At 41.1% G+C, this 16,148-nt stretch overlaps 1 protein-coding gene across 7 annotated transcripts in view; it reads left to right on the top strand.

Moving 5' to 3' along the window:
• The first annotated feature begins 1,533 nt into the window (after positions 1 to 1,533).
• KIF1B (kinesin family member 1B) overlaps positions 1,534 to 16,148 on the top strand; it is a 154,637-nt gene continuing 140,022 nt past the window's right edge. For 2 of the 7 annotated variants that reach the window (XM_055419532.2, XM_055419533.2), the window contains exons 1-2: positions 1,536 to 1,802; positions 15,112 to 15,292. In XM_055419532.2, the coding sequence (XP_055275507.1) occupies positions 15,187 to 15,292 (106 nt within the window). In that variant the 5' untranslated portion in view covers positions 1,536 to 1,802; positions 15,112 to 15,186. Of the gene's footprint in view, positions 1,803 to 15,111; positions 15,293 to 16,148 lie in introns of all 7 variants that reach the window. The other 5 variants (XM_055419535.2, XM_055419536.2, XM_088845438.1 and 2 more) reach the window with 4 other exon arrangements.

Consider the following 16,148-nt stretch of genomic DNA (forward strand, 5'->3'; position numbering starts at 1 on the left):
GACAAGAGATTTTCTTTTTTTTAAGGAAAATGTTGGTGTATACTAATGAATCCATGAGCTTCTGTTTATTAACTCATTGTAATTCTATTTTTGTCGTGGCCTTCAGGAAGCTACCAGGTGGGTTTGTGCTTAGTGGTGGCACATTCCCTTGACTCTATTTTTTAATATTATTTTTCTTTCTATGCATTCCTCTTTTTCAGACAACCTTTTCCCCTATACAGACTTTATTACTTAAAAAAAATTATTAACTTTACTACTACTTTAATGCTATACAGTTTTATTGCTTGTATGCTTCAGTGTAAGCTATGTCAAATCCTTCTGTGGATAGGTGGAGTTTACATTCTATATGAAATGTTCAATAGTTGTTGGCTGGATGGCGAGTATGAGGAGTTTAGCGGTGGTGCAAATCTTCTGAAATCCTTAGTGTAGAAATTTAATTTTGATGTTTTAGCGTCTCTGCTTATACAGAGGCTTTTTAACATCCAGTTCTGTATTGAATTCAGGGGGCGGGGGGAAATCAGATTTTACTTTAAATTTCTGCTAGTAAATCAAAAAGCATATCATAACTTTGCAAAATAGTGATGCTTGGCATGATAATTACCCATATTACTGTAGAATTAATAATTTGTTAAGTACCAAATTGTACCTCACGTGAACAGTTGTGTACTTTTTCTTTTGACCTGAATCTAAACCTGATTTTTAAAAATCACTAGTATGTTCTCCGGGTGTGTTCTCCGGGTTTCTGAATTCCAATAACCCTCTTCAGGGGAATCTCCCAGGCGGGAGCTCAGTTGGTTAACTCTGGGGCGATACAAAGCATTTTGTTCCTTTACTCACGGCCCTTACTCGGTCTCCCAAGGAGACAAGTTGAATGCCCACTAAGTCATGCTTTTCCATTACTCATTCCGCCTTTTTTCCCAAGGTGGCGTGTGGGAGGTGTTGTGCTCGGGTTCGCTAAGAATAGGCCGGCAAGCTTTCTGCGGGATAGTACACTCATCCTTTTGCGTGTTTCAGCTCCGACTGCGCAGTGTTCGGCGGCTTCAACGTGGGGAGATGTTTTCCAAACGGACAATGACTCCACACTCGGCCGCCTCCCACATTCGTCTCTGCCTCTCCGCAGGCGTCGGGTCTCCACAGTCCCACCCCGCGCCACTTAGCCTTGCTTTGTCCCCTTACAAGGCGGATCACCGGTTTAGTTCGGCGCTGCTGCTGCCGACTAACGCCCTTCGGGGGTCACCCGGGAGGGTACTCTGGGCGCCGCCTTCCCCCACCCCGCACCCTCCGACACTAGCTCCGGCTTCTGAGCCACCAGGGGGCGCCCAGCCGTCTCCGCCTCTCTCACCGCCTCCCTTCACTAGCTCCCCCTGCGATTGGCCGGCCGCTCGGAGCTCTGCACCCCGATTGGTCGCCGCCCGCGTCAGTCGCGGGCGCCAAGGCGTACCGAGGTGACGCACGGCAGCCGGGCTTCGGGCGGTGTCCTAGGCCGGCGGCAGCAGGCGGAGCTTGGAGAGGACGGACGCTGAGCTGTCTGACGGCGGCGGTCCTGGGAGGTGCCAGCGAGAGGCAGAGCCGCTCTTCACAGGTCGCCGCGCCCGGGTCTCCTGGACTCCCGCCCTCCGCGGCCCTTGATGCCGGGCTGTCCAGCTGTGTGATGGGGCTGCCGAGCGGCGCCCTGCGGCTCTCGGCGGCCGCTGCTCGCGCTAAGGAACGTCGCTGCCGGGCTCCCCGCGCCGCCGCGCACCGCGGCCCTTGCTGACCCGGCCCTCCCGCCCGCCTGTCCGTGTGTCCGCAGCGCGGCTGAGGTAAGGCGGGCGGCGGTTGGCGCGGCGCCGCCGGCCTGAGAGTGGGCCCGCCCGGGGGAGGGGCGGCCAGGCCGGGGGCTGGCGGGGTCCGAGCCGGGGAAGCTCCGGGCCGGGCTGGAGCCGCGAGTACTGAGAGCGCTGCCCCAGCGGGGCGCCGAGCGGGGCGGGGCGGGGTGGGGGAGTCTCGGCCTCGGGGGTGGGGGACCGTCCCCGGGCCAGCAGCGAGCCCCGGGCTTGGGTCCCGCGGCCTGCCGGGTCCCCCGCAGTGGCCCGCACCGGTTCTCCGCCTCCCCTGAGCCGCCGGGTTCCGGCCGTCCCCGGCGGTCAGCCGAGCCGCCGCTGCCCGTCGGTTACGCTGGCCCTCTGCGCACATTACGGCTCTCTCTACTCTGTGCTGAAGCCACCCTTCTCATTTTCCCCCATCCCCTCTCCCCCGTTAGGGTTGGCATCGAGGCTTCGGCTAGGAATGTGGTTGTGCCCTTTTGCCAGATGAAGGCAGGCGCGGGCATCGCGTGGGAGGGGGGAGCCGTTGTCGCAAGGACTGGAGAGAAGCGCGGTGCGAAGGGAGGGGGCTCGCTGGATGCTGGCCATCCGTGGCGGGGGCTGGTGTGGTCTCGGCGGTCGGCAGCCTGGGATTACTCTGGCAGCCATATTGGGAGGATGATCTGACAAATCCTTTAGGAGCCAAGTCCCGTTGCTGGAAGGCACCGAGTGACAGCCCTGGCAGCTTTCAGGGTGACTGGCTACACCGAAGCCAAGTTGTGGGGGTTGGGAGGCTGCTCCAGCGAGCTAGTCATTGTTCATGCAACACAAAACATTCCGGGCCCTAAAACCAGAATGGAACTCTGGTATTACTTTTTTCCTTCCTTGGTGAATCGCTAATTGAGCTTCCAAGGCAAAGTACCTTCAAGATTGCATTCTCTTTGGGGTGAAATGATGCATTTCTGTGTTCATCGTCTATGATCAGGGCTATGGACACAGAGGGATGGTGATGCTTTACTCGTACAGAGGCAAATCTGAGGATTGCTATGGCCAATTTACCAGGGTGGAGGCCTGGAATTATCAATAGTATATTGCGTCGCCGGATGGATAGATTTTCAAAGTAGCTCAGTATGCAGAGGTGAAGTCAACTGGAATATTCTGATGATGGGAGAGGGTGGCAGCAGTATTTTTGAGGACGCAGATTGTCATGTTTGTGGAATCTCGAGGTGGCTGAAATTAGATTGTCAACAGATCCCTTGCTCACATATCTCTTTACTCTTCTAGGCAGCTGTTGTGATACTGAACTTGTTGCTTTGTGTCTTAAATGGGTCTTTCCCAGCCCCCTGAAAGTATATTGGCTGGATTCAAATAGCTGTTAAGAGGTGATATCATGGTGGATATTTTATTTAAAGGCTGGCATTTTGTCAGCTTATCTTAGTCATAGTAAAATCTTAGCTTGTGTTCTCTAAGAAGTGAGGTGATGCTTTCTAATTAACTTGGTATGGCTGTTGGATTATGAGGCAAGTGAAATGGGTAAGGTTTCACTTAAGGATGGAATATGAAGAGTTTACACATGTTAGCGTTGTAAAAAAAAGATCTGGATAAGAGCAACAGCTGAATTTAGTGTGAGCCTATAAATCTGTCTTTTCCTACATTCTAGGTGTGGACAGGTCCTGGAGAATGGCATGCCCACCTTTTTTGTCAGTTGCTTTCATTCAAACTCCCTTTCTTACTGAATAAATTCCTGTAACTTAAGTGCAACTACTTAAACATTTTCAGATAAGGTTTTCTAAGAAAAGTCTTAACACTTTATTTTTTATTTTTATCATTAAGCTTTTCTTTTGAAACTTGGTTGAAATAAAAAAAAATGACTTCAACAGAAACTAGTGTTTTTTTGCATCTTATTAATAATGAGAGAAATACAGAATGTCTTGTTTTTAAATTCCATGCCCCAATTAAGAAATATTTCTGAGATGTAAGTTTTTACATTTATTTTATTAGTAAGCAAGATCTGAAGAATGGTGGTTAAATGTAGTCTCAGCACGTGGTAAAGTCAGACCAGACTGGGAGTCTGGGAGGCAAGATTTTGTGCAGCTCCACTCTGATGAATGTTTTTCCAAAGTTTATCCAATCAGGTATAACTTCTGAGCAGACTTTCCTTTTCAAGACCAGATATGAATGCAGTTTTCCTTTTTTCTCTCTTTTCTTTTTCCCACCTTGAATTTGTGCTGGGAATAAACTGCCAAAAGAAGTGCCAACAGAGGCTCTCCAAGGCCAGAGCTTTCTAGCTCACTTCCTGCTATGGTCTTGTCCTGGGCACAGAGTGAAGGACAACAAAGGGCCCCTGCTTTGTTTGTAAACCCTTCCCAGGTCGCTGAGCACAGCAGGTCTTTTTCAGGAGTAAGATTTGGTCCTGTAAACCCATGTGATATAATTTCACATGGCTCTAAAGGGAAAGGTATAGCATGTCTACTTTGTGTTGTTCTCTTTAAAAGATGGTCTTGCTCAAGCGGATACTGGTGAATTTCTGGAGTTCATGAAAGAATGGATAAATACATATTTAGAACTTTTTCTTCAGTAGAAGGTAAATGAAGCAGATGTGGCTGTGACAGGAAAAACCTGCAAAGGATGCTTTGGACTTTTGACTTGGATTTTTTGATGACTGGCCCAGTAATTCGTTTATGCTCACTTTGACAACATTCATTCCCAGCTGAGTGTGTGTAGAGATGTAGGTCTTTACTTGGGGAGCTTATGCTTTACCCTGTGTCTGTGGATGTGGTGAGATCAGGTTAACTCTAGCACCGTTCTGTTTTAGTTCATATGGTTTAGTGTATCAGTGCCCTTGCCGTGGCGATTTCTGTGATTTTCAGTCACAGCCTCTTCCCTTTCTGTGTTGCAGTGTAATATGTATTATCTAATACTCAGTTGGTATTTTTGTTTTGTAGTGGTTTGTATATTTGTTATAATTCAAAATACTGTAAATGGCTGATTTTAGAATATTTTTTACATTTAATATCAATTGTTTATGCCAAAGTGTATCATTCAATTGCACTATCCTTTCCCATTGCTCTATTTGAAGACACTGGTATGTGTCTTAGTTCTTCTTTCCATCCGAATTTCTGACATCATTCTGGCAGATGTCCATAACTGTATAAACAACCACCATCACAACAATAGTGATAGAATAGCTTACTCGTATTGAGCTCTTTCTGTGTGCCAGGCTCTTTTCTGATTACGTTACATTTACTCACTCAATATTTGTAACAGCCATATAAAATACATACTGTTATCCCCATTTTATAGGTGAAACTGAGACAGAGGCTAAATGATTCCCCCAAGGTCACTAGAAGTGGTAAGTGTCCACTAGGCTGAACTTCCTTTGTAACCACTCTTAACTGTAGAATTCCTTAACTTCAGCTCAAAGTTAAGGTTCATTCTGTTCCAGTAACTCATATTGTGGCCGTATCTTCCAACGTCATCACCTTCAGATCTTAAACTCTGATAACTTATAGCTCTCACGCTAGTAGTCTTGCTATGTGTTCTTCTACCTCAAGTCTCTGGTCCTATTGGCCCCTTTCAGATTTTACTTCTTTGTTTGCCTTTTCTCCACTGTCATTTCCAGAGTGCATTGCCTCAGCCATTTTCTTACTAGTACTTGCAGTTTTTATTTCTTCTCATGCCAGTCTTGAATCATTCCCATCACCCATCCCATAGCCTCCCTTTTTTAACTGTGTCGTGGAGAAACCTCACACAGTGCTGCACGTTAGTGCCTCAGTGGGTGTCCAGTCTCGGGTCTCCCCTGAGGCTGTCTTTGGTGTCTGTCAGAGCATTTCTGCTCAGTTCCCACTCCCGCTCTCCACAGTGGCTTTTCTAAAATCTGGACCATTTTAGTTAGGCCTCTTTACTGCCACACAGTGAGGCAGTCTCAAGGGAAAGGTTACTCTCTTGACTTCAGCTCACCCCTGGGCTTGTGTTTTGGATATCATTGCCTTCTTTTCCTTTGGGACTTGCTGTATTGGCTACTTCCCTTTCCCTCTTCTTCTGTTTCCCCTCGGTTTTCCCCTTGAAAACAACAGACACAGTCCTACGTTAGGGCCTTTGCTCTGACTCTTTGTGCTGCTTGAAACACTCTTCCCCTGAAATCTGCTTGGCTAATTCCTTCACCTGCTTCAGGTCTTTGCTTAAACTTAAACCTCACTACCTCAGCAAACCTCTCCTGACCTCATTCATGCATTTGCATGGTACCCCATCCCGCCACACTCCTGATCCCCTGACTTTGCTGTAATTCTAAAATCTCATAGTACTTACTATCACCTCACATTCTGTGTAACCTTTTTTAATGTCCCCTCTGCCCTACTAGGGCTTCCCTTGAGGCTCAACTGGTAAAGAATCCACCTGCAATGCGGGACACCTGGGTTCAATCTCCAGGGTTGGGAAGATCCCCTGGAGAAGGGAACGGCTACCCACTCCAATATTCTGGCCTGGAGAATTCCATGAACTGTATAGTCCATGGGGCCGCAAGGAGTCAGACATGACTGAGAGACTTTCACTGCCCTACTAGAATGAAAACTTCTCCATGGCAAAGACATTTGTCTGTTTTGTTCACTGATTTATCCCAGACTCCTGCAACTAACTGCCTGTCACGTTGTAGGCACCCCATAAATAGCTGTTGAATCAAGGATAGAAACATAGAAGTCTTTTGTATTAATTAAATGGGGTCCAGAGGGGAAGCATTCTTCATTCCTGTTCCCTTCTGGCCATCTCTCTGCCCTCATTGGTTCTGGAAGCAGTGAGGATACTTGGGTTTCCAGTTCTTGCCTCCTCATTACTCCCCAGCCCACCACAGACTGGCTTCCCTGATCCCCCACTTCGCCGACACTGCTGGCTCTCTGGTTTCCAGCCCTTTGTTAGGATGGCAGGGGGCATGCTTCACGCCTGTGCAGTGTTGGAAGTACTGCTCACTTCAGTCCCTCCTTTGTCTGCTTTTGTTTTGCGGGGCTGGTTTCAGTCTTCTGGGCCTTGTGCTTGTTTTCTGGACACTCACATGGCTATCATTTATTCAACATAAACTTTTGTATAAGTTTTAGACTTACTTTATTTGTTTTTAAGAACTAGAATTTTGACTACATAACATTTTCAGTGTCAAATAACAGATTAGGCATTACAGGAGTTTTATTTAGTGATAATTTATATCACTTACTGCTTTGAAAAAGGTTTTGAGCAGCTTACCACAATACTGTAGATATGATGAAGCTGTTAAATACAGAGAAGAAACAAAAATCTATATGACAGGAGGAAAAAGCAAATATACAAATATACAAATTATATACAAATTGTCTATATGTGCATGCATGCTTAGTTGTGTCCGATTCTTTGCAACCCCATGGACTGTAGCCTCCCAGGCTTCTCTGTCTGTGGAATTCTCCAGGCAAGAATACTGGAGTGGGTTGCTATAAATATAAAGTGTATGATATGTTATTGTAACTTAGTCTTGAAACTTTTGAAAGGCAGATAAAAAGGGAAAAGGAAATTATACAGTTTTCATTCTGGTAAAAGGTAATGGTTTGTCAAGAGCAACTTTTTCCTGGTAGTGAATTCTAAAGAAATTTTAAGAGGAAAGCGTTACAGACATCATGATGCAAAGATATACATACTGTTTTCAACAGATCTTTTAAGTAAAAGGAAGAAGTGTTCTTTAAAAACCTGTTTTAAAAAAAGTAATCCACCTGCTTTCCACACTGAGTATACAATGTTAAAATATAACTTAAGTCTTTTCTGACTAATGTGGTTCGGGTGTATAACTTTATGTAAAGATAAGTCTGAGTATCCCAGCAGAACACTCATTATTTAATAACTGGTGAGAACCTGGAATACTTGTATTCTGTGTTGTCATCTCAATGAAAACATACCTATTAAACTTTGGGTAGTAGTTTACCATGTGGCAAGACTGACACACTGTTGCCACATGGAGAAGTCTGACCTGCATTCTTCCCCAGTTAAGGAGCTACTTCCCAGGCAGGGAGCTGCAAAGGTGTGGTCCCAGGCAGATTTCAGAGAGAACCTTGACTCATACCAAATTTGAATTAACCTCTCATTGAAACTTCCATTTCTACATCATAGCCAAGCTGAGTTCATTTTAACCTGGACAGTTACCAGGAGTAGCTGTTGTCATCCACTTTGACAGTAGAACTTCAGTGGAATATTGGGGTTTGAGTGACAGAGTTCCCAGTGGATCTGTAAAATAAAAATTATAGGATGTGGTTTTAGTTATTAGATTGAATTGTCTTACTAGATAGAGTTTAGTGTTAGCCATCCAAACAGTGAAAAATAAGAAAACAATGAAAAACTTTCATTTAGAATAGTTTATTTTAAGCCATAGGGCATAGGAACTATTTCTGGATGGACCTCTTGGTTTATGAGAATCAAATCACGTCACCAGTAAAAAGGAAGGTTCTTGATTTCTTAATTGCAGTGACAAGAAGACACATGTCTAATCTAAAAATTGTTTTGGTTTATTTTCATAAGTGGTTAAAACAGTTGGGTAGCTTAATTGACCTAGTTTAATCTCCTTTGAAACTGAAAATCTGATCTGTCAGGAAACTCTTTCTGATTCTTGTCATTGGGTTAGAATGCAGAAAGAAGCTTTCCTAACATATGATCCATTTTGAGCTTTTGCAGCCTGGCTGATGGCTGATTTTTATCCATAGAGTCGAAGACCAAGAATAGACATACATGCATTCACAAAATACATATACACACAAAAATGAATTCTTACATTTTGGGGGCTATTTTATCAGTACAGCCTTGGTCAGTGACATAGAGTATTGGATCCTAAAGCCTGCTTGGTTCTCATGGAAAGTATTCAACCAAGAAGGCACAACTTCCATAATAACAAGGGAATTTTCACACCTTCCCCAAATAGGCTCATTAGCTACAGATATTTATTTTGGGGCTATCCACTTATTCTTTGTTATCATTCATTCTTTTTTTTTTTCTGTGTCACTCAGTTCCCTGACCAGGGATTGAACCTGGGTTTCTTGGTGGTGAAAGCCCTAATCACTGGACTGCCAGGGAATTCCCTAATTCATTCTTTAAAATGTAATTTGGTAGAAAAGATTATCTTTTAAATAGATTGCTTGTTGATATTATAAATTTGTGGGAATATAGCAGATTGTGTAAATGGTAAATTTAAAAGATTGCATTTCTTGGTTAAATTCCATTTTTAGTTGTGACAAACATTCTGAATAAAGTAGCAATGTACGCAAGATAACTGCTGACTGCAACACAGGGCAGAAAGAAATAAGTAGAAAAATGAGGAATCAACACAACATTTTTAGGGAACAATGAGATAGAAGGTATGACTTTTATTTAGAAAGGGGGATGTTAAGGGAGATATGACTTAATGCTTCCTGCCTCATGGTGACCTTGACCTTGTCCTCAAAAGATATGAACTTGTAATAGATTGGAAGGGAGATTGAGCTTCTAAGCATTACATGTTCGGTGTGATAAGGATCTTGGTGAAGAAGGTTTCAAGTTGGACAGTGAAAACTGAGACTGGAGAAGGAGGTGGGATTGTGGAGGCCTATCAATTTTTAGGTTGTTTTCTGAGGCCATGGGAACCAACTGAAATCTTTTAAGAAGAGGGAATGACATGAATTGACCTCTGTTAAGGAATATAATGCTGTCTGTTTTCTGTAAAAAAGAAAAAAAAAGGGAGGGGTATTACAAAACCCAGCCAACCAAAAAACTAAGATATTTCGTTCTTGTTTGTTCATTTTGCTGAAAAGTCAGTTTGAGAATTTGTCTTAGGCTCCCAATAATCCACAGTGCTTCTGAGGACATGAGAGAATTGCACAAGATCAAAGTTAAGCAATGGGGCAAAAATTTAGAAAAATTTAAATGAATTAGATCTAAATGTTTTATTATCCCTTTATTGTTAGTGAATGCTTCTGGAATTTTTGCTCCATTCCACTTTATAATGCTTCTAATTGTATGTCATAGGAAGGAAAACTGGTCAGAGGAACAGTCTAGAACTGAGGCTATTAAGAGATTTAGAGTATGTATGGTTGCCTTTCCTACCTGCCTTTGGCTCTTTAAAACTTGGAAAATGTATTTTAATTTTTATTGTTTTCCTATAACTTCTTAAAAATATTCTGTAATTGTTATTTCTCACTGAAATTTAAACTTGATTTCAGATTTACATAATTGGTAATTTTTTTAAAGGATCAGGAGGTTTTGAAACTAAGATGGACATCCATTATAAAAGAGATGCTCTTTGCATGTAGGAAAGTAACAAAGTAACACTTGCTATAGTCTGCTTAACTGTAGTTTCTTATTTTACTGTATAAAATTTTAACTTTCTTGTGAAGATAGTTGCAATTTTACAACAGGACAGTTAAATCAGAAAAAAAACTGTGTTTAGGTTCAGGTTGTTTGGGGAAAGTAATTTTAAAATGCACATATTGCTTCCAAAGAAGAATGACTGTTAAGCTATTTTAATTAGGGAGGAGTATGAAATTAATTTTATCCTTTTTTTTTTTCATCAGTCCATCTTTCTCTATTTTGAAACAGCTTGCTTTTTTATTGATACCGTTCCAACGTCAGTTTGTTGATACACAGTTGTTCAGTCACTAAATTGTGTCCAGCTCTTTGCGACTCCATAGACTGTGGCACACCCACTCAACCAAAATATTTTGACTCCTCTATTCAAGACCATGTGATGTATGGGATTAGAAACATGACTAAAATTCTGTCTTGTCCTCAAGGAACTTTAAGCTGTTTTTCTTTATTGCTACAAAACAGCTTATTCTGCTCTAGATAAGGTTAATGAGTTGAGAAGTATTAAGTGGAGAAACATTTGCCTTTGGTTTGCAAGAATTGGAGAATCCATGGAGACTTTAAAAATAGGTAGCACTTGAGAAGGTCCTGGAAGAAAAATTGGGTTTTGAGAGGAACAGGGGAGGTGGAAGAGTACAGTGGGTAAAAGGAGCTTTGGAGCAAAGGCACAGGCACAGAAAAACATGAGATGCTCTCAGAAAACCCTCTCGTGGGTGGAGGTTAAGGAATGTGGATGGAAGGCAGTGTTTTGTGGGCTTGTAAAAATAGGTGGTTTATGTTACAGAACACATTGAATGCCAGTGTGGGGAGTTCAGTTGTTCCTTGGTAAGCAGTGGAGAAACTTTGAGGGTTTTTAAGTGAAGAAACTTGTGCTTCAGGAGTATGACATGGACAGCTTTGCGTAGTGTGGATGGAATAGATGAAAATGGCAGTATGGTGTAGTGTGGTGGGGAGAGGAGGAAGGAAGAGAAAAAGTGCTTAGGACAGTTAACAGTCTTGGGTGAGATGTATCGAAAGTGTAAAGGGGGTGGTATGATGGTAGTAGAGATGAGAGAGATTTTATAGGTGAAAGCCATGTAATTTGGCGTTGATTAGATGGATAGGGGAAGCAAGCTCTTTGGCCTGTGGGAACAGGAGAATGGTGAGAACACAGAAATAGAAAAGAGCTGGGGGAGGTGGAAAGATGTTTGAGGTTAGGGTGTGTCAAGTTGAATGAAACGCTGGGAGGATAGCTGGGTAGAAGAGTCAAACAACTGATGAAAAGTGTATGTATAGGGACATTCTATATTAAAGATGTTAGTATTTTGGTTCCTGGTACTTTATATTGAAAGTCAGCAAGGACATTTCAGCCTTTATTGTTTATAAGTCAGTTAGCATTCAGCACTTTGGTAGGCCCTGGGTAGAACACAAAAGTAGAAAGTTGTTTTTTTTTTTTAATTTAAATATCCACAATATTCATTAATTGTCAACATTTGTCTCTTTTATACAGCCCCACTGCCCATCATGCTATTTAATTAAAGTTACTGGGTGTCTTGAGCTGTAGTTTTCTCTACTCTGGGTTAGGCTGTGATTGTATCTTCTGGGTATTGTTTCGGAGAAGTAAATTGTTTCTTTGCTCCGCATGTGTCCTGTAAATGAGTCTTGATTCAGTCAGTGTTTTTTTTTAAGGGGGTGTGGTAAGAATATGTGCTTGGAGGTACTGTGTGTCTCCTGTTGGAGTGTATCAGGAGGTGTAGGCCACGTTGGTATCCCACTTTTAGTGTTGTTAAGGTTGATGATCCTTTGGTTCAGATTCTGTTCTGTCGCTCAGTCGTGTCCGACTCTTTGGTTCAGATTATGTTACCCTTATTCATTCAATATAATCTTCCCACATCATTCAGCCTTTCATTTAAGGCTTTTTTAGTAGATAGTGATTATGCAGAGAACCTTTTTGTTAATAGGGGTGGGAAATGGTGACTTTCTATTTCTGTCATTTCTTCTGCATTTATTAGCTGGACTTTTTCCATAGAAAAGAACTTGCTCTCGTTGACTATTTGACTCTCCTGGAGCATAGTTTATATAGGATACAGGGACTGGATGCATGCTCCATTCGTTGTTTTATTTGCAGTTTTCAGAATAATGAGGTTTTTGGAAGTATCATTATGAACTTATGAATTTATATATTTAATGTTTTGCAGTCCATGTGCAGTGTGCCTGTATGTACGCATGTATTTTTATGCTCCAGTTATTCCATCTTTGTCCAGTGGGGGTCCCTTTCAGTTGGCAGCTGTGTCTTTTCACCGTGACTCCATTCGTCTTTGATTTCTTGCTTATGGTCATACTAAATGTTCCAGAATCATCCTGAAATTTCTTGCCCAGACTTGGAATTTGCCATTTTTTCAAGGAACCTAAGTTTCAAAGAGATTTTGAAGGAATAGGATGTTCACTTTGGGAAGCTATTAAAGAGCATACAAGCTGTAATATAGTCATGTAAAATGATAGCAGTGTTCTCACAGTGCATTTGGGGTTGGTTATAAGTGCTGTAGGAAATACCAGGGATTCCTGGAATGTTTGGGTCCTCATTTGAAAGAGGTAAGAGTAGAGCTGGGCCATCAGCTAGAGGAGAAAATGAAGGTTCATGGGGGAGAAATTGTTAGAACACATGAAAGAATGTGTGTGGGATAGTAAAGGCACTTAACCAGCCACAGAGTAGCTTGACTGGTCTTGTAAGCACTGGGGAGTAAGGAAAGTTTCTTGGATTTGGAAGTGAAATTGAAAGTCATGCTTTAGTAAGGTTAATACTTCTGTAGCGTTAAGCAATTGCATAAAGTTGGGTTCTCAGCCAGAGGTTTACAACATAATTTTTAGAAAATGAAAAAAAAAACAAAACAAAACAAATCTAGCCATACCTGGGCCCTATCTCAAAATCTGAAGTCTAGGCTCATTTACTTTTCTAAAATCCTGTGATTGTTTTGTGCAAACCCCTTACCTCCATTTAAAGACATGGATTAAAATTAAAAGCTCCAAGATTAGTTTCTCTATTGCATGGATGCTAGGCATGAGGTAGTAAGGACATGGATTAAGGTTAGGGCAGAGGAAATGAGAGGAGGGAAGGGATAGAAAAGTGGAAATTTTATGTTTTAAAAGTTTTCATGTGGTATTTCATGAATAATGTACCACTAATGAAAGGATTCAAAGAGAAGGAGGCAAAGATGACTCCTAGGTTTATGGTATGGGGCCAGATAGAAATGGGAAGATTGGCAGAGATTGCTAGTTTTAGGGAGGAGATAATGGGACACATTGAGTGTTGAGATGCTGGCTGTATATTAAAGTGGACTCTGAGGAGTTAAAGTGTGTTCTGTGTCTTGATTTTTGTGAATGCTTCATTCACTGTCTTGACAGAGTACTCAGCTACTGACTATAGGTCATGTTATATAGATTGGAAGAGTTAATAATTTTAAGCTTTCATTTAATAAATTTAATTAAAATAAATGATGTACTAAAAAAAGAACCATCTATTTATTGTAAAATTGGAAAAAAACATTGCAGCAAATATAAAAATATTAATATCAATAAATATTATAATCATCTAAAACATAAAAAAGTAAACCAGATAAAGGATAATTCTTACAATTGGGAAATTTAATTCATTAGTTCATTCCTTCAACAAACATGTAGTGAACTCTTTCATCAGATACTATTTTAAGTGCTAGCAGACAAGATCTCTGAGCATTCTGGTGGTGCTGTGAGACACAGACAACAGACGTGTTCCCAAAAAACAAGAAATAAAATAGAGTAGTTTTGCCTTTTCCCATGGAAAGCATTAGTTGTACAGCTGGAGGTGAGCATTCTTAACAATTACTTAATTACGTGGAAAAAAACTGGTCAGGACCAAGAATTTGGTCTCTGGTAATTGAACCCATAAGTATTTTTCTTTTTTAGTTTTTTCTTTTGTTCAGTTCTTCTTGAAGATGTTTATATAACAGAGTAGAGATTGAGATCTGTTGTTTCTTGTGGAAATTACTTATGTGGGTTCTTTTCACTGAATAGTGTTCGTTTTGTTCTGTGGGGAGAAAAACTATTCCTCTAGAAAATGTTCAGTTTTCCCTGTGGCTTCATTTAGTAGTGAAATGTAGTGAATTGATTCTGCCATGGGTCAGAGGATAGAACTTGGGTCTCTTGGAACTGTCTCTGATTATTGTACAGGATCGTTGTGAGGGCCAAAGGAGATACTTATGAAAGGGGTCATCAAAGTTAAAGGAATTCCTGGATGCCTGCAGGTAAAGAAGCTAGCTGGAGCTTATCACTATCCTTTGCTGTTTAAATATACACCGTGTAACTAGATGTTTCAAACTGAAATTAAAATATAAAAAGTTCAGTGCATTTCTTTAAAAGCAAGTAATAAGTTGTTTTGCAGATGGGAAATTTCTTGTGTAGGAACCCTCTTTTGCAGATAAACATTTTTTTTTTCATATATTATTGAAAATTGATCCAGAAAAACAGAGAGTAAATAAGATGTTTGTTATTTTGCAGTTAATATTTTTTATCATTAAATCTAGGGACTTTTTAGGTATGGTAAAGAGATAATGGAACAGGAAAACAAATTACAGTCTTTAACTTTCTATCTGATAATTTACTGTTGAGAATATAAGATTTGTGGGGCTTCCCAGATGGCACAATGCTAAAGAATCTGCCTGCCTGTGTAAGAGAACGTGAGTTCAATCCCTGGGTTGGGAAGATCCCCTGGAGGAGGAAATGACAATCCATTCCAGTATTCTTACCTGGAAAATTCCATGGACTGGTAGGCTACAGTCCGTGAGATCACAAAGAGTCAGACACGACTGGTGACTGATTTATTCATGCACACATACAAGATTTATAGGGAAGAAAAGGGATGAGATTTTTAGAAATGGAAACATATAGTACTAAGATTTAGTAGCTCTTATGCTCAAATTAGCTTTGTTTTCTTTAATTCTGCCTATCTTATATGAATTTTTTTTCTTTTTTAAAGGAAACTTGAACATAACTTCCTGAGAAGATTTGATTCTTTATTTCTGGACTTCGTATATATAACAAGACCATCAGAATGTCGGGAGCCTCAGTGAAGGTGGCTGTCCGCGTTCGGCCCTTCAATTCTCGAGAGACCAGCAAAGAGTCCAAGTGCATCATTCAGATGCAGGGCAACTCAACCAGTGAGTGCATGTTGTTTCCTGTCTCATCTTCCTATCCTTCCCCGCTTTCCTTCTTGCTGTCTTCAAAATAAATGAACATGTGGCTAGTAACACTTTGAACTTTGCTGTTCTGAATGTTCCACTGAATGTTTCCCCCTGTGATTTTTGCTGTAGTATATTTAAATATTGGCTGTTTATCTTTTTCTTTACAATTGAGAATTCCCTAGAGAACTGAATGAATTTAGCTAGTGTTATTAAGTTGAAATCTTAATGATAGTGAAGGTGTAAGCAGTGATTTTTAGTAAATGATGCTGTGAAATATACCTTATTGAGGGTGCAAGATTGCTTTACTTCCTTGATTTTCAATAGTACTTGAGCTTGCCAAGATGGTCTTAACACTTGAACTGCTTCCTTACGATGGTTCTTTGAGTTGAACAACAGATATAGCTAAAGCAGATAATAAACTTGTAAATTATTACTAAAAATGATCAGTCATTGCTTCCTGGTTTGTTTCTCTGTACAATTCCTTAGGTGAAAAATGACGGAAGCTGTTTTTGGTACTTGCATTAGTTACTTGATGTGGGTCTGTAGACAAACTATTACTTAAATAATGGTAAGTTTTACCATTTTAAAACCTGTAACTTTGGGATTAAGTAGAATTGTTGTTCTTTCAGACCCAAGTTAATGCTAAATATTTGAGGAAATATGCTTATTTGTTTGTGGGCCAGTATTCTGTGTAGAGGATTCTCCAAGTAGGAAATAAGTCTGTATGTTATATTTGAGGTGTACAATGTGGTGCTTTGACATGTTTATATATTTTAAAATGATCAACACTATCTAATTAGCATTTCCATCACTTCTCATAGTTACCTTTTAT

This window comes from Moschus berezovskii, chromosome 17 (genome assembly GCF_049115385.1).
Source record: "Moschus berezovskii isolate FMDL1 chromosome 17, NW_MosBer_1.0, whole genome shotgun sequence".
NCBI classification, from domain to species: domain Eukaryota; kingdom Metazoa; phylum Chordata; class Mammalia; order Artiodactyla; family Moschidae; genus Moschus; species Moschus berezovskii.